A 25,032-nucleotide genomic window follows, 5' to 3' on the forward strand; every position below is an offset into this window, starting at 1 on the left:
CCTGCCCGACCTTTCCAATGGTCTGGGTTCTACAGCATATAGATCTACTATAGCCAGAGCTTCTTTTTCTCCCCTGTAAGTAACTGTGTGATCTCTTCCAGTCCCATTTGAGCTCTTTATTCAACTTAGATCTCATCAGCCAAAGTCCGCAAAGAATTCCCAGCCAAATCCTCTGTATCCCGTTTGACTCCCCTGTCCTGATCAGGCACCACAGGTTGCTCATTGCCACTAAACACACTTCAGCGTGCTTTACATGGTTCTCTTCTCCTACAGGCATTCATTACACTGGGGGCCCAGAGACTTAGATTCTAGTCCCAGATCTGCCACTTATAATTTCTCAGTCTTTGATATATCAGTTAACTTCTTGGAGTCTTAGTTATCTTCTCTGGAGAACGGGGATGATGATAGAAGTCATCTTCCCTTTTCAGAGAGACAATCTAAGGCTGTATTTCCATCTTACACAATCATTGTATCAAATCAAGACAAGGTTGGGGCACCTGGGTGGCTCAGTCGGTTAGCGACCGACTTCGGCTCAGGTCTTGATCTCATGGTTTGTGAGTTCAAGCCCCACATCAGGCTCTGTGCTGATGATTCAGAGCCTGGAGCTGCTTCAGATTCTGTGTGTCTCCCTCTCTCTGCCCATCCCCTGCTCGTGCTTGTCTTTCTCTCTCTCAAAAATAAATAAAGTTATTTTTACAAAAATAAGGCAAAGTACATAAATTCACTTTGGAAAACATTATAAAATATAAGATTTGGGTATATTTAAAAAATCTCCAACCACATATACTGTGGAGGTTGTTTTGTTTTGTTTTGTTTCTGATCTCTCTCTTGTTTTCACTCTTCTTTCCTTCTAGAAGCCTCCTTGCTCTTCCAGTATGACTCTCCAGTTGCACAGAAATTTCCATGCATACTTGAGTCTCTCTTTCCTAAGTATCTTAGTTGGAGGAATACTATACGATGGGAAGTGAAAGGGTGACCTCAGGGCTCCATTTCTGGAAGAAAGGGAAGACCTGTCTACAGCCTGTAGGTAGTTACTTTAATCACAGAAGCGTCTCAACCAGACAGAATTGACTTTATCCAAATTTGCTTTCCATCTGCTTGCTCGTGGTTATCATAAATTCATACAATACCGAACATATAGGTCTTCCATCATATATAGTCCAAAAATTAGTTCAGTGATACTCACTTTTATCATTATCTGACAGATTCATTAATATACTTTCAATCAATCGTCTCAGGCCACATTGAGTGCAGATACAAGAGAACCAGGAAAAAAGATGTCATTCTCTCCCTCTCTACCCTAATTTCAGTTTGCTTTTGTCCCTCACCTCCAATCAGGAGCAATTCATTATGTCATATTTTCTGCTATGCTGTGCACTACTATTAGACAGGACTGGTACTTTGCTGAGGTAAAAGTCCTACTAGAGACTGACCTGGTAATCTGGGAAACTAGGCCAACTCCAGGAGAGAACTGAGGTGGGGCCTCAGGCAAGTCACTTAATCTTTCTTGGCCTCAGCATCCTTTACCATGACCTAAGGGCACCACACTAGACCCTAAGAGCCATTCCAGGCTGAATGGTGCATCACAATGACACATTCATCCAGACTTCTGTGAAGGGATTAGGACCAGGGTGGGGGGAGGATGAGGACACAGCTCTCCTTCTCAGGACACCCCTCTCCCTTCTTCACTGCATGTAAGAGCTGTAGCCTTCTCTTGCTGCCCTCCGCATGCCAAATCTTCAGCAACTGTCAGAAAGGACACAGTTTAGAAACTCATAATGTGACAATACAGGTTCATAGTTTGCCACTGTCCCTCATTTCCCTCTACTTTTAATCTACCGATGCCAACTCCTTTTTTAGATGTCCTCCCCCTATTCAATCGCTCCCCTTTGCTTCAATCGATATCTTCTTCTCTTAGACATCATGTCAGAAACTTCTAGAATGGATTTTCTGCCTGGCTTTTCGAGCTGACTACTGCAAACTCCTCATGATGGTCTTCCTGATCTTAGTTTGTAAAAAAAAAAAAAAATCAGTCCTTCCCATCTAGTTTCTGTGCCATTTTCTCCTTGAGTGAAGCATTCTACGTGTTCTAAATCTCAATTCCTTCACTTTGCAGATGAAAAAAGTAAGACTAACAGAGATTAAGGGACCTGACTGGTCAAACAGCTATTGCTGGTTATGAGCAAGGAAGAGAACCAGGCTTCCTGACTGCAGTTTGGGCTGGGCTCTTTCCACTATAGCCCCAATGCCACTAAATGGATATTCCCATTCAACCCCATAGAGGAGCCAGAAGGAGGATAAGGTTTCCACTACCCCACCCAGCCCCCCAGAAATAAGCGGTAGTATTCAATCCACTACACTACCTATCTGATCCAAAGTGAACTTTTAAAACAATATCCCCAGGCCCTCTTCCCTCAGTTAAGATACTGGTGACACATACCTCCCATTTTATATAATCTTTGCTGTGTATAATTGCCAATTGTGGGATTCTTTTTCAGTTCTTTGACATATGAGATTAAATCTTCTATAGACTCTTTATAGCTGCACCCTCCCCCAAACCCACTTAAACCAATGCTTTTCCTCTTATTGAGCGAGTGTGCCTGCTGATATGCTCCAACGCCACCATCACCTAGCCCAGCAGCTGCTATTAGTATCTATGTGAAAAGTAATTAAATCACTTCTGCAATTATTCTCTCGTGCTTATAAATAATTAAGGGTTGCACATTCTCCCGGAAGCCACAAAAGTCCCAGGAACAGTGACTGACGGGAGAGATGGATCAGGAAAGGAAGTGAAATTCAGTGAGGGGTGATGATGGAGGAAGCAAGAAATGGAGAATGAGGAATGGGCTAAGAGTTGGGAAAATGGAAACAGAAGCACAAAACAGGGATAAGAGAAGAATGGAGGAGGGAGTGTTCCAGAGACATTGGTAAAATGAAAGAAAAAGAAAGAAGAAAAATAGTGTACTAGAATAGACTTAGTAACAAAAGAGGAAAAGGAAGATGTGCAGGCAGAGGCAGACTGAAAGAGGCCAGTTCTTTTTTGTCACTATTTCACAGCTAAGGAAAGTGAGGCAGAGAAAAGTTAAGTAACCAGGCTACAGTCACAGAATTAATGTGGAAGAGAACCAGAATCTGAGTCCAGGTCTGTCTTGGTCTGAATCCTATAGATAATCTGTGTACAATATCCTTAGGCCTTTAGAAATATTAAATGTGAATCCATAATGACCTCAAAATAAAAATTTTAATAAAAAAACATGTTATTACTGATGTCTCTTATCAACAGATTAGCATTGGTCCATCCACAGCACCTCAGTCACACACCCTCTGTGACCAAGGGCATGAAAACGAAAGCTAGCGGCTGGAGGGCATCTCTGCCATGAGGGAGAAAGCTAGCAGGGTTCCACAAAGATAGGACACAAATATCCGTGGTTGGCCTCATTAAATGCCAAGTCCTAACCAACTAAACCAACTTGCCACAGACTGTAAAACTAACATTTGTCAGCTCCAAAAGTCGAGGACAGACCGCCTGGGAACTCTTAACTATGCCAGGTCCTAAGGTAGGCCATTGAGGGACCTCGACACTGACAGGATGAAGCATGAAGATGGCTGTGTGCACCACATAAAGTCTAAGTCATGTGCAAGAATGGGTCACGGCAGATGGGGACAGGACGAGGGGAGAGAAGGACAGAGAAACATGAACCAGAAATGAGATGATGGGGGAACAGGAAGAAGAGAGAGGAGGGTAAGGAGGGCAGACCGAAGGAGAAACCAAAGGATCTAAGAGAGGGAGAAACAAAGAAGGGCCCAGACACAGACAGGTTAGAAGGGGAGTTTGAGAGGGCAGTAAAAGGCAGCTAAGAAGTCCTCATACAAAATAAGGTTTGAGCCTTCTCCATATGGTGTGCAAAATTAAAACGGTCTAAAAATCCTCAGAGTTCACTGATTAATCTGGGCTTCCTAATTCTTCTTGATTCTATTCTCCTTCCCAGAATGACTTAACAGCATAACGCTCTCCAAGGCTCCTGAGCAGGTTCTCTGCTGTCCCCTGTTCAGCCAGGGGTGACCTACACCCTTCTCAAGGGGCTGCCCTTCAGCCTTTCTGTTTGCAGCAAGGTCTCCCAGCAGAGTCTCACCTCAGGATTGATGAGGCTGCCCATGAACAGCACGATTTGCAGGAGTCAGGAAAGTACCTTCTGTTTTAAACATGTATGTCCCTTATGGCTCCACATGACATCTGAAATTCCGCTCGCACACATTTCTTCCTCTGAGTTAAAATATAAATGCCCATGGAGCAGGTCACACATTGGTTGCTCTTAATCTATTCAGACTGTGGCAATGACTTAATTATTTAGAATGTCTTCCAGTTTGAAATGGAACAGGGGCCCATCAGGAGGAAATAGTGGGGGGCTACACGGAGGACAGACCCAAGACTGAATGACATAGTGCTCCTTGGGAAAGCTCCACCAGTGGACAATGCAAGGAGCTGGGGGCAAGCAAAAGGGAGTACTCTAAGCAGCCAAGAGGCAGAAAAAGGACACTGGACAACTAAACAAGGTAGCAGTTATCAAGGGGAGAAAGGGGCATGGGGAAGGGGAATTTCAAAATGATTAAAAATACATTCTTTCCCAATTGTGTAACTTTTCACAGGGCTGACCATTAAGATGAGGATGACAAATGTAGCCATGGTTGCCACTTGGAAGTCCCCCAAACACAGAAATGACCCCTGTTCGAGCTCTGCCACTACCTTCCATCAGACAAGAAACCAGCTCCAGATATGTACAACTCACAGAAGCATCAGAGGCCCCTGCTGTTATGACTGGGAGCCTCAAGATTGGAGCAAAAGCAGGACAAGGAACACATCAAAAGGAGAGGAAGTACCCTTCTGCCAGAGCATGTAGAGCATTCAACCTCTGTCCAAATCCCCCTTCGCTGGCTAACAGACTAGTTTTCATAATATCAGCTGAATTAGTCTCCAAGAAGAACTGAAATGACGCCAGTAACTACTCAAGGTTAGTTCCCTTTCATTAACCAGTGACACCCCCTTGGGCCCAGAAACAGAAGGGCCCAAAGAAAGAACTTCCAGAATCTGATGGCCGCACAACTTTCCTCTGTAAAATTTGCCATCATCAGTCTCAGAGAACAACAATGATCAGAGAGCAGACCATTCACAACACAAGTGTTCCTGTCTCTTAGCTCTCTCTCGTATAAATGTGCTAGCTATCTGTGGGGGAAATCGTATGGCAGGAGGGCAGGAGGAGACCTGGGACTCTGGGTGCCATGCTTGCTCTCCACCCTACAGAGCCCCGTCTTGCTCAGTCTGAGAAAAGCTTCCATGGGCAACGTGTGTGTAACCACAGCTACCGCTGTTGCTGCTGTTGACATGTTCAGCAGAAGTTCCCCACTCCTCTCCTGCCTGCTTCTAGGAATCGGGCACTCACACTTCCTGTCCAAATTCCTCTATCCCTGGGCTCTGACCCTGGGACACAAGCCTTTTTTCCTACTTCCAGTATCAACTTCGGTTTCCAGAACCATCCACCTAGAGTGGGAGACCCTCTCTCTGTGATGTCTATTCAGAGGGGCTGTCGGGGAGGGCTCTGGCAGAGATCCCAGGCAAGCAGCCAGCAGGGGCCAAGGGGAAGAGAATTATTCACAGGATCACAGATGTTAGAGATGAAAAGAACTTGCAAAAACACATCTCACTCATCCATCCCACCTTGCAATGTAGGCCCTTTTCCAAGAGCATATGGCCTGTTCCCATCTGATTTCAAAGGATCTATCATTACCAACAAATACGCACCGAGCACGCTCTGTGTGCTCTGTGTTGTCCCAATCATGAGAGGAGGAGACAAATGGGCTCTCCCCCTCTGGAACGGGCTGCCATACTGACAGATAAATCTGCCTCTCACATGTGTTGCCTCAGCCCACCACCGTGACACCAGATACCTTTCACACACCTATCATTCTTACACGTAAACAGGCCTTTGATCGTCGTGGAAACTACCAGGGAGAGTACATGCTGATGGCCCAGAAAAAAGAGAGGTCCTTTGGGTACCACCTCTAGGAATTGGATTTCAGTCCAAGGTAACAGTAGTTACAGCTGATACCCTAAGACTATTCAGGAAGTAGAAGGAGATAGTTTGCTCCAAGACCTATAGCCATGCAGGACAGTGAGACAAAGATACTATTACTTCTTTGTCAATTTTTCATCTGCTGAGATGGGAGTCTTAGACCGACGTACATCTGATTTCACTTTCCCCTGACAAACAGCAAGCTAGGAAAAACACCCCCCCCCCCCGCCAATCCCAGAAATATCAGTGAAGAGTTTGATCTGACCTAGAAGTCAAATCCTGGGGCATCCGCTTGGCAGTGTCCTGGGCTTCAGGGTCTCAGGCCCACTCTTGAGAGTTCAGAGTTTGGAAAGAACTCAGTCCATCAGACTGGGATTGACCCGGCAGTTTTGCTCACCCCCATGTCCTTCTCTCTTTAAATGTTCTTTCCCCTTCTTCTTGTCTCTCCTCCCATTCTCCCCTCTCTTTAAGAGCCGTGCTCTTGTTCTGAATGTTTGGGTGTTAATCGAGATGGGCTGGGCGAGGGAGGAATCACTTTTGCCTAAGCTCCAGTTGACTACATTCTGGACGGCTGGGATATTCCCCTCCCAGGTTAAGCTAGATGTCCCAAGAAGACCAAGTAAATGAAGTGTTCAAGAGGAAATGTAACACACTGCTGGTGTCCGTGGGCTTTACTGTCAGTCAGGCAAGTGGTTCTATTTCCTTTCGGCCACGGCCAGTGTGTCACCATGAGCCAGTTACCTTCCTTTCCCATCCTCAGTCTCTCCATCTTTAAAAGGAGAATAATCCTACTGCCTAAGCTCTAGGGCTCCTTCAAGGGTTAAACCTGCTAAACGCAAGTAAAGCACTATCTCATATAAACTGCAGCACTAACATGTAGTGGGCATTTGGTTTTTTTAAAGGAGAAAAATAGGAGGAAGCTGGCTTCTTATGAAAGCCCAGATCTAGCCACCACCCAGGTCTCTTACCACCCAGCGAAAATCCAGGATTCCAAACATACCCCAAAGAGCATGTCAACTGAGCCTACACCAAGACACTTAACAGGCTGCATTCTAACTGAAACTCAGAGACAAGGGGGTGGTTGATTCTCCCCATGCCCAATTCCACGGCCTCTCCTTATCATTTCCACATTGCTCCCTTTCTTCTGTTTCCCTTTGCTCTTCTCTTCTCCATTAGTGTCTTCCCATCTTCTTCCAACTCCCCTTCCTGCGTCTTCACCGTTATTAAGCAAGCACATGAATGCATTGCACTGAGGACCATGAACAATAAAGCTCAACAGGTAGATAGCTGATTATCACAAAACTTTATAATCGAAAAAATATGCCATGTTCTACTGACTGGGGTCCCCAAACCTGGTGGTATTTCAGAATCCCTTAAGAGAAATTTGTAAAAACAGCAATTAGTGGGGCTTGACTCCAAAAGGGTATTTGGGTATGGAACCAGAAAATCCATATTTCAACAAAATAATAATAAAATAAACTCCTCTGTTGATTCTCAGGGCCAGTCCCTTTAAGAACTACTACCACACAGGGGTGCTGGGGTGGCTCAGTTGGTTAGGCATGGTTCAGCTCATGATCTCGTGGTTTGTGTATTCAAGCCCTGCATCAGGCTCTGTGCTGGTAATGTGGAGAGGCTGCCTGAGATTCTTCCTCTCTCTCTCTTACCCTTCCCCACTTGCTATTAATAAATAAGTAAATTAATTAATTAAAAGAACCACTACCTCATATTGTACAACTAGACTACAGAAACTCTATCAAGCTCCTCCCTCCCTTTTCTGGATGTTTCTTAACTCCCTCTTTCCAACCATCGCTTTGGCTTCCTAAATCATGCAGCTTTATATTTGAGAATTTACAATCTTTGCTTTCATATAAGCAGTGGGAACGCTGCAGTGGTAAGAGAATGAAGGCCAAGGGGTTGGAGGGAGAGCTGGAAGGGCCATGCAGACAGTGGATCTGTGAAGGCAGAAGGAGCGAGAGGACAGATGGAAGGCCGTGGAAGTATGGGCAGGCAGAAGAAGGAAGAGGGAGGGGTGGGTGGCAGCAGCAAGCAGGAACTACAGTGGAGCCCAGCTTCCCGTGGAGTCTGTTGTCCTAGCAACACGACGATGCTCAAAGGTTGAAGGCTGCCGCTCCTTACAACTCTGGACAACATGTTGTCAAGGTAACAGAACGCATCCGAGACACATGGTGGCAGGCCAGGAGGACTTGGGCCGGTGCCAGAAGTCCTCAGCTCAAGGCAGGCGGCACTGATTGGCTGTGCCGTTACACTATCTCCCATTCTCAACACCCACACCTCTCACCTCAATATCTCACCCTGGTTGCTCCATCTTCTCAGTGCCTTTACCCCCATTTGGGAAAAGGGACAATTAAATCAAACTGCCACTACATAGACAGTCTAGGAACTGGCCTCAGGACACGGTGCATGGGAACTCCAAGAACTCAAAATGAGAGACAGCTCTTTAGGCAGGGTAGAGCCAATCACGATGCTTCTAACTTCCTACAATACTTTGCTCATTTGTTTACAGGTCTGTAAGCAACTTGTGTGAAAACAATGAAACAGAACAGAAAGCTACCTAATCCATAGATCTATCAAAAAAAAAAATGATGCCTGATTCAAGAGGAATTTGTATTTCAATACTACTAGAAAGGGCAATAGCAGCCATTTATTCAAAAGCAGGTGTAATGAGTCCTTTATAGGTTATTTTGTCTCCTAGTAACTCTTAGAAGTTGATGAATATTAACGCCTTCATATCGATGAAACAAACAAACAAACAAACACCAGATCACAGTAGTCATACAACGTAGCAAAAGGTCACCCAGCTTCTGAAAGGTGGAGACAAGACTTAAAACGGCTCTAAGGTATATATTCTATCCACTCTACTGTCTCCATCTGAAAAGATGCTAAGTCAACTTCCATCACGCCCTTCTTACACCTTCTAGAATGAATTGCAAAATAGCCAAGTTGACGCCAAGACTCTCAGGCCGTACACGATCTGACCTCATAGTACCTTTTCAGCCTCAAATTCTACCATTGCCCCCACTGCCCACCACCCTCCAACTCAGACCATATGATACTCATCAAAAAAAAGCCAAACAGCAAAAACTTCCCCCCTTTGAGGCCTCCACACCTGCTCTTCTCTCTGCCAAAATGCTGCCCCTGATATCTTCATGCATCTTGATCCTTACCTTACATCTCTCACGTGCTATCTCCCCCTGAGACCTGTCCTGAAGACCCTAAGATAGCCCTACCTGATACCCCTTCCTGCTATTTTCATAACAATATTTACCACTACCTAAAAGAATATCGTTTAATTTATATCTTTGTTTATTGTCAGTCAGTGCACCATGAGGATATGTCTCTCTTATTGACTCTGTCTCCAGGACCTTGTACAGTTCCTGATCTCCAGCAGATACCTAATAAATATTTTTTGAATGAATGAATAAGTAAATGAGAAAGGATGTTGTTTGCTAAAAGAAGTTTCAAAATCTCCTGCTACTACCTCTGGAAACTTAATTGCACTGATTAAATTTAGTTGGTGATATTTTGCTGATTAGTATGTCATGTGAATCGCATATGTTTATCTTTTGGAACTTCAAGAAAAAAAAAAGCTTCTTTCTTTCTGCTCCCTCCTTTGAAAGAGAGCTAATAAAAGTCAAGATTATCACTGGCGCCCCATTGCTTTGCGTTAAAGGTTTTCTCTGCTGCTTCAGAAGGCACCCCTAACTTGAGGCAGTCCTTTTTCCGTGTCTGGTTGCTAGAAATAAAGTGGACATGAGTGTTAAAACTCTAAGATTTGAGTGCCGAGTTGTTGACAGCTGGTATCTGGAAGATGTGAGGAAGAGAAGGGGGATGGAAAGAACAGCCTATAGACAGGTAGAAATGTATTTTCCAGCAATCAGAGATTAATTCTCACATCCGTTTCCATTTGGATTTAAAATACTTTTCTTTTAATTGCAACTGACATTTGCTGCAATGAAATAATTAATTCAGTGATACATTTAACACGTATGTATTAAAGGCTTACTATGAGCCAACCAGTATGTTAGGTTCTGGGGATACAAAAATGGAAGAGACAAAGTTCCTGCCCTTGGGAAGCCTGCAGTCTAGCAGAGCAGGGCAGCTAATAAAAAAAGCTATTATGATGAATTACAGTTGTAATAAGGACTATGAAAATTACACAATGAAAGAGAATAAAAAGGAAAGAAGCAAGGGTTTTGATCTACAAGTAGAGAAGAATAAAAATCTAAAAGCACAAGGGCTTCAGATTGGGAGACTAGCCCTAGCCTGAGAGGTACCATCCTGGGCACTGAAAAGGCTAAAGAGAATAGCCACTACATCCAAAAGCATACAAATGTGCACACACACACACACACACACACACACACACACGAGCGTATGCACGCATATGCACACAAAACAGAGAATCAAATACAAAAATAAGGAGAGAGGAGTGTATAAAGGGAGGTCCCAGGGCTCAAAGACAAGCTTCGCTGCCCTGTAGTTCCATCAAAGGCTCCAGCAGGGGGGTAGCTGCCAAGAACACTGACTCTTCACCCTTCTGGCATTGTCCCAAGCCCCGGGGGTCGGCCAGAATGTCAGAGCACCACCACCTTGGGACAGAACTCCCAGAGCGCACACCTAATAACCACACAACTAGGTGAGTTCCCATTACTATAATGGCTCGGGTGCCTGTTTACATCCTCCTCCTCACTCCTTCATTTATTCACATGGAAAACCTCTCGTAGACACGCACTGGCTGGCTCCTACTATTTGCCCCGTCTTTTCCAAGCACTTTCACTAACCTTACTTAATAACCTTAAGAAAATAGGAGCTATTTATATCACCATTTTACAAGGAGGACTCGAAGGCTCAGAGAAGTTAAGTACTCTGCCAAAGATCACACAGTCAATGAGTAAGCCGGGAAAGCACCTAGGCAGTGAGATTCCAGAGACCCCCCTCTTAACTATGGTGTGGATATCACTTTCCTAGGGCCGCCATCACATATTACCACACACTCGGTGGCTGAAAACAACAAGATTCATTTTCTCACAGTTCTGGAGCCTGAAATCAAGGGTGTTGTCAGAGTCATGCTCTCTCTGAAGGCCCTAAGGGAAAATCACCCTTTGCTGCTGCCAGCTTCTAGTGGCTTCTCCGGCACGTTGTGGCTGACTCCAGCCTCTTCTCCTCTTTTAAAGCCCTCTCCTTTGTGTCTAGGTCTTCTCCTCTTCCACCTCTTAGAAGGACATTTGTCACTGGACTTAGGGCCACTTGGCTAATCCAAAATGATCTCATCATGAGATCCTTAATGATATCTGCCAAGACCCTTTTTTCCAAATCAGGTCACATTCACAGGTTACAGGAGTTAGGACATGGACACATCTCTTGGGGGGACCGCCTCTCAACCCACTACAGTGTAGAGAGTGCACAGTCTAATAACTGTTCGTTGTTCATTAAAAGTTAGCTATTACTACGCATCAGACATTATGGCATGTGCTAGGAATACAAAAATTAGTAAAGCATAGCCCTGGCCTACAATGAGCTCATTGTACAGCAAGTGGGACAGATAGGTAAATAAGCCAAGTTATAACAAAAGCATAAATAGGACACAGGTGGAGTGCAAAAAAAAAAAAAAAAAGTCAATCCTGTGAAGAAGAGAGTCAGAAAAGGGTACACAAAAGTGCCACAACTTCTCTTAAAAAGTGGGCAGGTGTTTCTGGACGGACAAGGAAGAGGATATTCTAAGGAGAGGAAGTAGCACAAACAAAGGCACAGAGATGCAAAACAGCCAGGACCAGAGAGGGAGCTATAAATAACTTAGTGTGGCTTAATATTACTGTTCAAGGGCGGGGAGGTTAAGAGAAAATCCTGGAGAGGTAGCCTGGGACCAGATCAAAGAGGATGTCTTATTCCAAGCTGTGGGAAGCCAGTGCAGTTTTAAGCAAAAGTGTTGAACAATCAGATTTGAGTTTCTCAAGAATCACACAGGTCAGCCGTGTGTCAGGGGAGACGAGAGAGAAGGAGTGCCAGCACTGAGGTCATCACGGTGTCTGGAGGGACCAAGAGGAAGGTACCAAGGCTTCCTCACTGTTTGCTCGACCATCCTGAGGGGGAAGGGAGTGTCCTGGGTTGATTCCCAGACTGGCTAACTACCCTTCCTAGAACACTCTCTTGGTTTCTATAATGCCTCTCTGTCCTTGTTTTTCTCGTTCTTGTCTCATCTCCACTAATTAAGTACCTTAGCTCCTTTATCACCTCCACCCCCTCTGGCTATTCCTCAAAGGTAGTTCTGTCCTGAGGTAGTTTTGTCCTTGACCCATTCCCCTCCTCTTTCCACTTGTTCATTCTGAGCCATCTCATCTACCCTCCCGATTTCAACTACCCTCACTTGCTAACGAGGTTCATATCTTCATTTCCAGCCCAAATCACTCCCTTTACCTCCAAGTCCAAAACCAACTGCTTACCAGACATTGCCGCTTGTATGACCTACCCATCCATGTTCTAAACTGTACTCATCCTCTCCTTCGCACTGTCACCAAATCTATGACAAATCTAATTACTCTTGTCATCATAATTTCTGGCACAGCACTAAAAGGGTCAAGTGTTCAATGCCGCAGAAGGTCAAGAAAAAGAGAAAGTCCATTGGCTGTGGCGTTTTGTAGAAAGTGAGAGATGAGGAAGTGAAAACAGCAATGTAACTGCTCTTTAAGGAGCGGAACTGTCAAAAGAAAGAAGGAGGGAGAACTGGGGTCAAGAAAAGCTTTTATGCCTCTGTTTATTAATATGAGAGTGATCTGAGAATGTTCAATGAGGGAAGAAATGTATTTTGGATAGAGCTATTTTTGACTGTTAGGTACTATCATACATACGGCAGGACACCAAACGTGCCTAGTTGCCAGGCTATAAATGCCAGAAGCGCGCGCACACACACACACACACACACACACACACACACTTTACACAAGCAGTCATTACTATATCAAAAACCTCCCCAAAACATGTCCAAACATCTCCCGAAGACCACTAAGCTAGAAAAAAAAATGTCAGTGGAAAAGAATAAATTGATATTTAAGGGGGAAAAGGAAATAACTGATGAGCCAAGGTCCTAGTTCTGGAGGAAATGTGTGGAGATTAGACCAAAGGCACAAAAGCAGGGTTTATTGCGAACCAAGACAAATGACACATGAGAGATGTCTGGGCTTTGGAATCACGCAGGCATTGGTTCAATTCCCAGACTGTTACTTACTTCCTTTGAGAGATACAACTGAGGGAACTACTGTCCCCAACCCTTTCCCCTTTGCCACCTCCTCCAGAAAGCCTCAGAGGCCCCCACAGGGTTGACCATGTGACACTGTTTGAGTTCATGACATTAGGGACATGGAGAAGACTCTCCCTGATCTAATACCCACGCACCAGCTTTTTCTATGGGCATGATGCCTAGAACCAGGGCAGCATCCTTATAGCCACGACAAAACTGCCACGGAATCCCAGAGGTCAGCCCTGGTATCACTACATCACTGAGTTGCCGCCACCAGACCCTGTCTCCAGGTGCCTTATTCCGAGACACCAATAAGCACCTATTTGTTTAAGCCACTATGGGCAAGTCACTAAGCTAAAGGTCTTGGGCAAAACAGTTAACCTCTCTGATCTACCATTTCCTTATAAAGGACAAAATACATGCCTCATGAATTCAAGGAAGGAATTCAATAAAACAGCATTTTTAAGGTCATATAAGGTGACTAGCTCAGAGCTTGGCAAAAGTCAATGACCAATCAATGTTAGTTCTTTTCTCATGGCAACCTCCTAACAACCCATGATAATTTGGGTGTTCTCTGTCATAAAATAGAAAGGTAGCAATAATTTTTTTGTCCTTGGAAAAATGGAATCAAACTAGCCTTTAACATTACTCTCCTGCATGCTGGACCCTTAACCACAGAATCAAAATATGATTTTGAATAAAATATAGATCTAATGCCTAAGAATAAGGCAAAGAGAATCACAGTAGTCTCAGAAAGGGGAATAAAAATGTATCCTCTGTGTAAAAATCATAATCCAAGGCGTTTTTCAAGAATATCAGTATAATCTATTTTTTTTTAATTTTTCTATATATTTATTTATTTTTGAGAGACACAGCATGAGGTAGGAGAGGGCAGATAGAGAGGGAGACACAGATTCTGAAGCAGGCTCCAGGCTCTAAGCTGTCAGCACAGAGCCTGATGCGGGGCTTGAACTCATGAACCGTGAGATCATGGCCTGAGCCGAAATCGGATGCTTAACTGACTGAGCCACCCAGGAGCCCCTATCAGTATAATCTATTAAAAGCTGGCTGGTGATAGTAAATTAACTGCCCTCCTGTATATATATATATATATATATATATATATATATATATATATAACATATCACTACTTCCTACCCAGTACCTTTAATATGTCCCTTATCTAACAATTCACTTTTTCTTACATACAAACACTTCCAAATCTATGAGTGACCCTAGATTCAAACACTATTTCATTCTGCTTTCTTTTTTAATGTTCTTGACTTATCTTCATTGCTTATATCCTGTGTGTAACAGTTTATTGAAATCACTGTATGTCCCTGCTTTGAAAATCTTGATAAGTCCTGATCATGTCACAATCGGTAATTACGTCACCACAGAGGCAGAACCCACTGAGCTGCTGCTTATCCCCAGGCCTAAAATGAAGGGTATTAGCATCCCAAGGTTTTCTCTTTCAGTTAACAGGAAAATATTTAGGATCCCATTTTCTTCAAGTGATTAGGTATGGTCTGGTACATGAAAAGACAAGAAAACGTAAGGCCTACAATTTATCAAGCATTGTCTACCGTTCTTTATAAAGCTTACAACCCACGAATGAAGGTGTTATTTTGACGCCATTTTGTGAATGGAAGTTTTGAGACTCAGACAGCTTAAAGAGCACAACTAAGGTCACGTGGCTGGCGAATGCACAGAACTCAAGCCGATCTGCTCCAAAGCCCGCATTCTCTCTGCGTTGTGCCACAGCCTTCCTGCAGACACACTATCACTTGCCTGGAAGATGTATGAGAAACAGGATGGCTGGTGCATTACTTTCTAGCACCAAGTACTTTCATGGCTATAAATTCCTAAAGCAATTTCTGGGGCCTCAGTTTCTCCAAGCATTAAAAACCGCATCTGTATTGGGGCACCTGGGTGGCTCAGTCGGATAAGTGTCCGACTTCGGCTCAGGTCATGATTTCACGGTTCATGGGTTTGAGACCCACGTCAGGCTCTGTGCCGACAGCTCAGAGCCTGGAGCCTGCTTCAGATTCTGTGTCTCCCTCTCTCTCTGCCCCTCCCCTGTTCACACTCTGTCTCTGTCTCTCAAAAATAAACATAATTTTTTTTTTTAAACCTGCATCTGGATTTCAACTGGCCAGTTTCTTGAAAGCAAATCCTAGCTCCATCTTTAAAAGGGAGGGTGTGCTGGCCAACAAGAAACCTATTCCACAGTCACAGGTGGAAAGGCCTGGAATCCACACAGACCTAGGGCTGCACCACTGCAAAGCCTATAGGGTCTTAAGAGAACTGCCCACCCATCTTTCCCCAAAGTATAGTTCAAGGCAGAAGGGAAGATCCCAGCATTCTTCTGACTCCTTGGTGTGTGGAATGGGAGTCTCAAAATCAGCCAAAAAAAAAAAAAAAAAAAAAGGTTTTAAAGTCAAACACACTTGGATTTGGATCCCAGTCCCACTGTTTTTCTAACTGTGTCACTTTGGCCGTGGTACGTAAACACTCCGATGTCGTTTGAACTAAAACAAGTACTACCACTTACGTCACAGGGTTGCAGAAGAATTGAAATACTCATTAACATCGTGCCTAGCACCAAGTCGGCACACTCTATTAGCCTTTTTGCCCTCTTGTCTTCTCCAGTATGTCTTCACTGTACTCATCCAACCTGAAACACCACGGTTTGCTCTTGAAGTGTTCAGTCCCAAGGAATACCAGATGACAGACAACTAAAAGCAAGGTAAAAAACTGAAAGACACCCAAATCAAGGACGACGCACAGAGCGAAATATGAGTAGCAGAGCCATCTTGGTTTCAAGACTGGGCTGAATATGGAAACCCACATGAGCAACTGGAAGGCAATAGTCTATTTACAGAGTCACTCATCACTGCTGGCTCACTCTCTGCAAATACATTGCATCAGATGTGTGTTGGGGGAGGCAGAGGCAAAGGGGGGAGAGCAAGAAAAGATAGGGCCAATGAAGAGTAGGGGCCATCTTCTAGCCCCAGTTGGATTCAAACTGTGGCATTCTGCACAGAAAATGAGAGTGCTATTCAAAGCATCAATCCTCAGCCAAACAATTTAGAAAGGAAAGAATCATAGCAACAGGCTCCAGAGTAAGATATTTTCACATGTCCTTTAACTAGGAACAAGTTAGGAATATGGTACAGATTACTGCCAGACCCTGACCCTCTACTCAGCATCCCCTCTTCTCTTCCACTCTTGCAGCATTACAGATTGGATCTTGTGTTCTCTTGTCTGATCCGACTGTAACTTCCACTTTCTGTTCTCCTTCCCACCTCTTGCCTAAACTATTTTCATTGACCCTCATGCTAATGTCAGTAGGTCTGTCATTCCCTGTCACACGGCTCCTTAATCCCTCACCTGAAGCAACTGTTTCTACAGTAGTTTTCCAGAAATGTCCACATACTTTATTTCAGTTTCTCTTCAAAGTGTTGTAAAGTGGGGAGGGTAGAAGACAAAATTTAAATGTTATAAACTGTAGGCTGAGTGTCATCCAACTTTACGTGGCTGGTTTGTTCAAATTTCCAAAGCTCATGAGAATGGAGACTAACGCTCACGACTTATAATTCTTACTTTAGGATTTTGTGAGGCAGAATTGTATCAATAGCAAGTATGAGCTTCAAAATAGGTACTGATGGAAGGTGAATCCCATTCCCACTGCTCACAAGCTGTGGTATCTTGGATTAGTTATTTAACCTCAGAATTGTATCAATAGCAAGTATGAGCTTCAAAATAGGTACTGATGGAAGGTGAATCCCATTCCCACTGCCCACAAGCTGTGGTATCTTGGATTAGTTATTTAACCTCTCCGAGCTAAAATCTGAAAACCCAAGAAAGATTTCAGCATCTCAGCAGAGAAACCTCCTGAAAAGAAACAGAAGTACATCTAGCTTTAGTTCATTATTTGGACTGGGATGGGCATCCTAAATCCAGGATCTCAGGGAGAATAAAAGCAATTATAACAAGGCAAAATAAAGTAGGCTCTTTATACTCAGGTGGGGAACTGCCAAAAATCACCTCATCCATTTTTAAATGGTCTCCGTTACTATTCTAAACAGTCTTGTGTTACAGGCACCTAGCGGTACTTTCCTTGCTAAAGCTCTTCCATAGCCGAACATGCCTTTTTTGGCTGTGGCATGGCTATACCACCGATGAGCTTCGGCTTCCTGGTGGGGAAGGACCAAAGGTCCCACCCCACGTGTCAGAGCTCCTCCCCAGATTTTCACCTGAGCTCTCTTCTTGGACCGTGTCCAGCTCAGCAGTGTCTCTACAATTGGCCATGACTCTATTCAATTCCCCATCCTTTTCCTGTATCCTGAAGCCTCCTTTTCTTCAAATTGCCCCACAGAACCGTCAGCTTGGCCTACAGAACGCTGTGCTGGAAACTTGGTGAAGCTCTTGGTGAAGCTATATATTATCTCACTGAATCGTCGACAACTCTACAATACATTCTGGAGTATTGTCCCCATTACAACAGGCAAGGGAACCAAGGTTTAGAGTAAGTGGTTAGCAAGTGGTCCAGATTCCCACATCTAGAGGTGGTGGTTAAAACCAGCCGTGACTCCCAATTCTGAGCTTCAAACAGCTCTACTCTTCCAGCTCCAATGCTTCTTTCCGCCATGGTATAAGGTTCATTTCCTCATTGGGAAAGTAGAACCCTCATTCATGTTTCTACTCATTAATTAGCATACGCAAAAAAAAAAAAAGTGAGTACAAGCTATTGGGCCAGATGCTGAACTTGTGCCTCTCTCTACTTTGGTCAAAAATCTTTGTTAACAGTGTTTTCTTCCGTTACGAACTCCTTCCATCAGGGACTTTATTCCTGTAATAGAATCTTCCACAAGAACACCTAACAAGTGGGCCTTATATGCAGCAAGCTAACAACAACAACAAAACTAAGGTAGAAACTGAGATGGCAACTACCCATCTTCTAGAAGGGGGAAGCAAAATGGAAAGCTTAGTTATCATCCTTCAGATGGTACCTGTATCTCAGAGACTAGGCCTTAAACGTGGCAAAGCTGTATTTCTTGGTCCCATTTTCAGATGTTTTGTCCTGTGGCCGCACAGTGGATTCATAGTTGTCAAACTCTGTGTCCTCATTCTATGTTTGTAAAATATGGTCATGGTACTTAAAAATAAACTTCTATTTAAAAAAAAAAAACTGGCCTTAGAATTTGAGATGTTTTATTTTTGAAACTTGCCCCAAAAGCTTGTTTCTCTGAGATCTGGGGGATCTTTCTGTTTGCCTTCATACAAATCCTTTAAGCCAACAAATGGCCCTCTGCACAGCTGCTGGGAATCTTGGCCCCACAGGCCACTCAGCCGCGCTGGTTCCTGCTCTCCCTCCCCTGCAGCTACCAGCCATTTAGGTGCCTGACCCCTTAGGGCTAAGCCTCCAAACCTCCAGCTTCTGTGGCATCAGGACTTCCTTCTTTCTTCCTTTTCCTCTTTCTACTTACCTTTTGGAAATCTTTTCAGGTCAAAAGTCAGTTTGACATTTTTAGGCTATTTTAGGAAATTTCCTAAAAACCACTGCTTCTCCCCTTTTTGGGGGGGGGGGGTTGGTGGAGAGAGAAAAAAGATAAGATGGAATATTTGTTTGTCGTTCCATGGTAGGGAGGTGACGGGGGTGGGGGAGCATCTCATTACAATCACTTGCCTTCAATACTCCCTTTTACCCCCAGGGGTAGTCACCAGTAGGCCCGCTGTGGACTCATGTTATATCTAAGGCTATACCATCTCATCTCTTCCTTACTGCTCTCCTCTAGTCAGATCCCAGTATCGCCATTGTGAATGAAGTGGTGGGTCACTTTTCGTCAGGTAACACCTACCACAGCGCTGTATAATGGAGAAGTAAAGAACGGGAAGGTATGCGAGACCTTGACTAGCGTCTCCATTTTCTTGAAAGACAACAGAGCACATGGCCTTTGGAGCCAGCAACCCATGTTAAAGTCCTGGCTGCCACTTACTGGCTACATCATTTCGGCTATGCTTTTTAATCTCTCAGGGCCTCAGTCTCCCCAACTGTCAAATGGAGATAAATAATATGACTTAGCTCACTGAGTCGTTAAGTGTATTAAATACGATAATGCCTGCAAAGAGCTGTGTGCTCAAGCAGATGGTAAACACTAAAGCACCTAGAACCAATCAATGGACAAAAGAGCCCAGTCTTTGCATCTTACCTCATATTATTATATCGTTATTATGCATTTGTAAGAGAAACAACAGAGAAGCAGCTGAGCAGTGTAGCCAGTAACCTCTTCTAGTGGGGCAGGGGCAGGTTATTATGAAATAACGTAAGTTGCACAATAGCCTGAATAACAACAACAACAAACTATTTTCATTTGTCGTGCTCTCAAAATAAGTATACACTTATTTATGACTCAAAAATTTGGCTCATCCATCTTGGCATTCTTTCAGTGCAATACCATGCCCTCAAAATACCACTCCTAAAATACAATCAGCGGAGGAAAATGATGTTAAAAACGTCTACCTGAAGCAAAAGCTCAAAGGGTTGGTCACAGTTAGTCTACATTTTCCATTCTTCTTAAGTTTATCCCACTGCCCTTAGCATGGGTTTCTGGTGCCAGAATGTGTTTTCTAATATCTCTTCCTGTGCCCATGTGAATGGAACAATACCTTTCTCATATGCAGCTGAGGTCCCTCCACCTAGTACTTCATTCAACTTGACCTTTCCTAGACTGAATGAAGGAAGCTCCAAAACAGAAGTGAGTCATCTCTGCCTGCCAACAGATGGCAGTAATGATCGCGCACGGTTGTTTTAGCCTGCTAAACCCTGCACTGTGGTGGTTCTAGGCATGCTTGTGGTGTCTGTGCTAGCTTTTGGGGTGTTTACAAACATCATTAACCCCACAGCATGTCTTTTAAGTACGAAACGAAAGACGGTTTCAAAAGTAATGATAAGAAGTGGAAGATGACAATGCAAAGACAGGGACCCTTTAAAAAACCCAACGTGATGGAAAACAATAAAAATTGCACTTGGGGTGAAATGAATCATTCTAAGATATGAATAACCGCGAAGGGCAATACATATGTGAGAAGGGCTGTCCCTAAGCAATGAGCTGTAATCAATAAAGCAAGGGAACATATCTGAGTAAGTGGAAAATGTCAAAACAAAACATAACCACAAAGAAAACACTTTGTGCAATTAAAGAATAGGCATCAGTGTCCGATGATAATTAACTTGTCATAGAACAATTAATCTAATGTTAATGTACTAGAGTCTACTATTTATTTGAGGCCTTAAAGCTGAGGTGCTCAACCTTAACCACACGCTAGAATCACACGGGAAGCTTTTGAGACTCCGGAAGCCCAGGCTGCATCTGGGCAGTTCGGAATCTCTGCGGGAAGGATTCAGGCATCAGTAGTGTTGAGAGCTCCTCAGTTGATTCCAATGTGCGACCCGGGTTAAGAACCATTGCCTTCAAATCTAAGCATGGAGAAAAGGCAGCTACTACTGGCTCCGTGGATTAAAATCCATTCCAATGTGTAGATCCATGTGTGATATGCACGGACACCTTAGCAAGAAGTACCTCCCCGTGACATCTGTATCTTCAAGGGGACAAATAATCCGCCTGAAGGGATTTTTCTTTTTATAGTCTTAAAGCTGGGCAGGGGGAGAATTTGTGTTACCAAAAAAGAATAGAGCACGCCTTATTTTAAAGTTTTGAAGGAGCTATTCATACACATACTTACATATTTGAAGAAAATGTATCACAGAAAGAACTACAAGCTTCAACATCTCTTAGTCATTGCAGCAAATCCATTTGCAAACAAATGGACACACAAACCTGTTCGAAACTACAGGAGCTCTAAATACCAGTATCTTTTCCTCACTTTCATCTCCAAAGGGAGAGACTGATTCCTGATCTATCCACTTACTCCATGCATTCTGGTTACTTTCTTTCATAATCAAGTTTTGCATTCAAACACACACATCATTTAGTTCTCAATACAACCCTCCAGGTTCTCCTCCCTGACTCCCTCCTTTACCTTATCCGCCATTATCATAGAGGAGCCTCCGTGGATGCCCAGGATGGGGGTGAGTGTCTGGGCTGAAATGAAGTCAAGGATCTGGGCGATGGCCTCCTGATCTGTGTCATCGGCAAACACCACGCCCTGGATCTTCCGGTCGGACATGAGATCACAGATGCGGGTGATGATGCTCTTTGGGTCAGTCTCATTCATGGCTACCAGCTCCACACGGGGTACCACGGAGAGATGGTGGAAATCATCTTTCTCGTGGGCATCCTTGATGGCCACCTCGTCTGAAGTGCCCACGAGGATGACAGCAATGCCAATGCTGGGGGGGCTCTTCTGAGAGCGAGCTCTGCTGCCTGACACGGCCAGGACAGCCAACACCAACCAGAACTTGGGAGAACAGCACTCGGCTCTGGGCTTCATCTTCAACTCGTCGACTCCCTGAAAACACAAAATGAGAGGGGTTAAATTAACGACCCTCCTATGTGACCTCTCTGGGAAGGGGCTGGATACTGCAAGTCAAGGGCCTTATCTCCTTTCACTGATCATCAAACCCAACTCCTATCTTCGAGCCTTGTCCCTGATCTCTCATGTTTGTTTGTTCAGCAGAATGGAAGGAAAAAAAAAAAACCTTCAAAAGCATCAGAAATCCTTAAGCAAGACAATAAAAGCTATTGCTATAGCCATCAGCAGCAAACAGAGGCAAAAGAAGATGACAGTGGTCCAGGCAGTCATACCAAGGGCACAAATGCAGGAGTCTCCAAGAGGGGGTCCTGCTGCTGCTGTATGATCCCTGGTACTTCTGCCACAACCCATCTTTGAATTGCTCTTGGGCCAAGGGGATGGCAGAGACTGGGCAAATGAGCAGCAAAATGGACTCAGCAGAGGCTAGCAACAAAACACGGTCTGGGCAAGCTGGCCATATACAGGGAGCTACAGAAACATAAGGCCCTCTACTCTGTGTTCACCTCAAAGAGAACAAGAGCCCGGAAATTCTTTAGCAACTCTTTTAGTAAATGACTTTTACTACTTAAAAAAACAACAACAGTGGACAGTACTTTTAAAAACATCTTGGGGCACCTGTGTGGCTCAGCCACTTAAACATCTGACTCTTGATTTCAGCTCACGTCGTGATCTCACAGTTTGTGAGATGGAGCCCTGCATCAGGCTCAGCACCATCAGTGAAGAGCCTGCTTAGGATTCTCTCCCTCTTCCTCTTTCTCTGCCTCTCTCTCTCTCTCTCTCTCTCACACACACACACACACACAAAATAAATAAATAAAAAATCTCAATTGATCCTGACACTCTTCCAGAAGGGAAGTAAGAAAGTAAGTAAGAAAAGTAAGAAAGACATTATTTTTCCTATTTTATAGATGTTAAAGGTAAGGCTCAAGCTAAGAAGTCCAAGACTATGCCAACTAAGTGAAACAGACATGAATCCACATCTTCCGGCTTTGAGGCCAATCTGCATTCCATTGCATTATGCCACGCTGTCTCTCACAGTATCAATTACTACAAGGAATAGTTTCATTGTGATTTGTTATACATCAAAGTACGGCGATTTAGACAAATACTATTGGTATCTGTAGTGTTAGAACCACTTGAGAAAAATTTTCCACGGCATCTTACAGCAGTGACTTCCTCGAGACGACTGGCTCATATTTGAGCATAATTCACCACCTTTTACCTACAACCAACTCGTTCTTGTGCTTCCACATATGGCCCTAAATCTTACACCGTGCACCGGACTGAGGACACAGCTCCCTACCGAGCTTGGTCATTTCTCTTTACATTTTGAACCATTCTCCAAGAGGTCTTCTTATTTAAACAGAACGGATCCTGCTTATGTTATTTTGATTTAAGTAATCATTTACTCCACATCCGTTAGACCCTGTGCGCTATGTTAGGCATTTCCTCTTATACAACCTCTTTGGTCCTCATAGAAACTCTATAAACTAGCCATCTTTTAGCCCCATGTCTCAAATGGAGACACTGCAACTCAACACAATGATGTAATTTTCCCAAGGTCAGTGGTATTGTAATGCCAGTGTGCTAGTATGTAAACATGGCATTTTTGTTCCTGAGGAAACATTCTGCCGACTGCACCCAAAACAAGAACGAGGGATTCTCATCCTCCTACAAAGGTCACGGATGAAAATGCTGCTTAATATCTTCTTGTTTGAAAGAAAAGGCGAGATACTAGGATCTAAAAAGTCTGAGAGTTCAACCAACAAAAAGAAAACAACGAGGATGCTGAAAAGAAAGATCAGGAAGTATTTGGTCTGAACAGACCAACTCCAAAGGGCATTAAAGATTTGGGAGTAAGATGCTGGGGACATTTTGTGGCTGGAGAAGCAGAAAATCCATTCTAGTTCTTGGCAGAAAACATTTTGGAACTCGTAATGTTGTAGTCAGCCCTCCACACTGCCAAGAAGGAGACCAGTATTGATTGTCTTGTCTGTCACTTGTGAATAAGACGAGCAGCTCAGTGGTTCACACCTGAGCGTAGTTCGCTCCTGACGGTTTTCTGACAGTTTTCTCCGTGTCCTTGTGGAAACAGGGGAGTGGCTACATGGGCCCTGGAAACCCATGCTGATGAACTGTGTCCAACTTAGCAAGAGATCCAGGGCCCGCATTCCGTCTCCTAGAGCTTAAAGCAAAGCAGCGCTTGCTATATGGAAGTGAGCAGCACTGATCATCCAGAGGAAGACAGATAGCGTTAGCGCCTCAAAAAGCTGTTGACAAAATAATAATTATAATAATAATCTGTTCAATTTCAAAGACCGGTTCTCAAGGAGAACCAAAAGACTGAGAATTTGGCAAAAACAGCGGCTAACTTCATTCCAGTGAGATTCTAATCCTACAGTTACAAATCCCTGAATCAGATTCCTTCGCATTGAAAAGTGGCCCACTCTGCCATGACAGTTTATTAACTTTAATGCACTCTACACTCTCCTACTTTGATGTTTTATTTGCTCTTTTTTTTAAAAAAAATATCTCCTGTGTTCCTCCATTTCTTCTCACACAATATATTACACTTTGTTATGCAATGGCTAGTTGTGACACTGAAAGAATAGAATCTGGCTTTGCTGAGCGTCTCTTTTATACTCAGGATAGAGCAGAGCACTTTACAAAGCAATACATTAAGGGAGATACCAGCAACAGACGGACTGGGAGACAAACAAAGAAGCTGCTTTGAATACAAACTCAATTTCACACATTAGAAGGGGGTTAGTTGAAAGCAAGCATGCTGTCCAAGGCAAGCAAATTGCTTTTGCTTTCTTCCACAGACAGACCAGAGTTAGTCTTGATGCGGCAGCTCTATGCGGCTTTGCACCCAACCTCGCCCCGGCCTCCTGCCATTGGACTTCACTCTCCCTCGGTAGAATGGAGCATTGTTTCCTTTGCGCTCTCCTGATAGCCTGCATGTATCTATACTTAAATACCCTTAACAGTGTATTACGATTATACGGTTATGTGACTGCCTATATTAACTAGCTGGTATTCTCCGTGCAGGCGGGGGCCCATTAGGCTCAGTAATCATTTATGGAGCACGTACTGCCCAGTAAACATCGTTCTTGGTAGGGGGATGCAACCGACACGGGCTCTCTCCTCCACAGTCTCAGAGAACATGCACACAAAGAAGACCTCTTCTCACTTCTGTTTCCATGCCTG

At 44.0% G+C, this 25,032-nt stretch overlaps 1 protein-coding gene across 1 annotated transcript in view; it reads right to left on the minus strand.

Moving 5' to 3' along the window:
* Window positions 1-25,032, minus strand: part of GRIN2B (glutamate ionotropic receptor NMDA type subunit 2B) — a 428,048-nt gene that overhangs the window by 283,229 nt on the left and 119,787 nt on the right. Inside the window, exon 4 of the mRNA XM_043563552.1 lies at window positions 21,370-21,798. Within this exon, the coding sequence (XP_043419487.1) occupies window positions 21,370-21,780 (411 nt within the window). The 5' untranslated portion in view covers window positions 21,781-21,798. The remainder of the gene's footprint in view (window positions 1-21,369; window positions 21,799-25,032) is intronic.

Source organism: Prionailurus bengalensis, chromosome B4 (assembly GCF_016509475.1).
Source record: "Prionailurus bengalensis isolate Pbe53 chromosome B4, Fcat_Pben_1.1_paternal_pri, whole genome shotgun sequence".
Classification (NCBI taxonomy): Eukaryota; Metazoa; Chordata; class Mammalia; order Carnivora; family Felidae; genus Prionailurus; species Prionailurus bengalensis.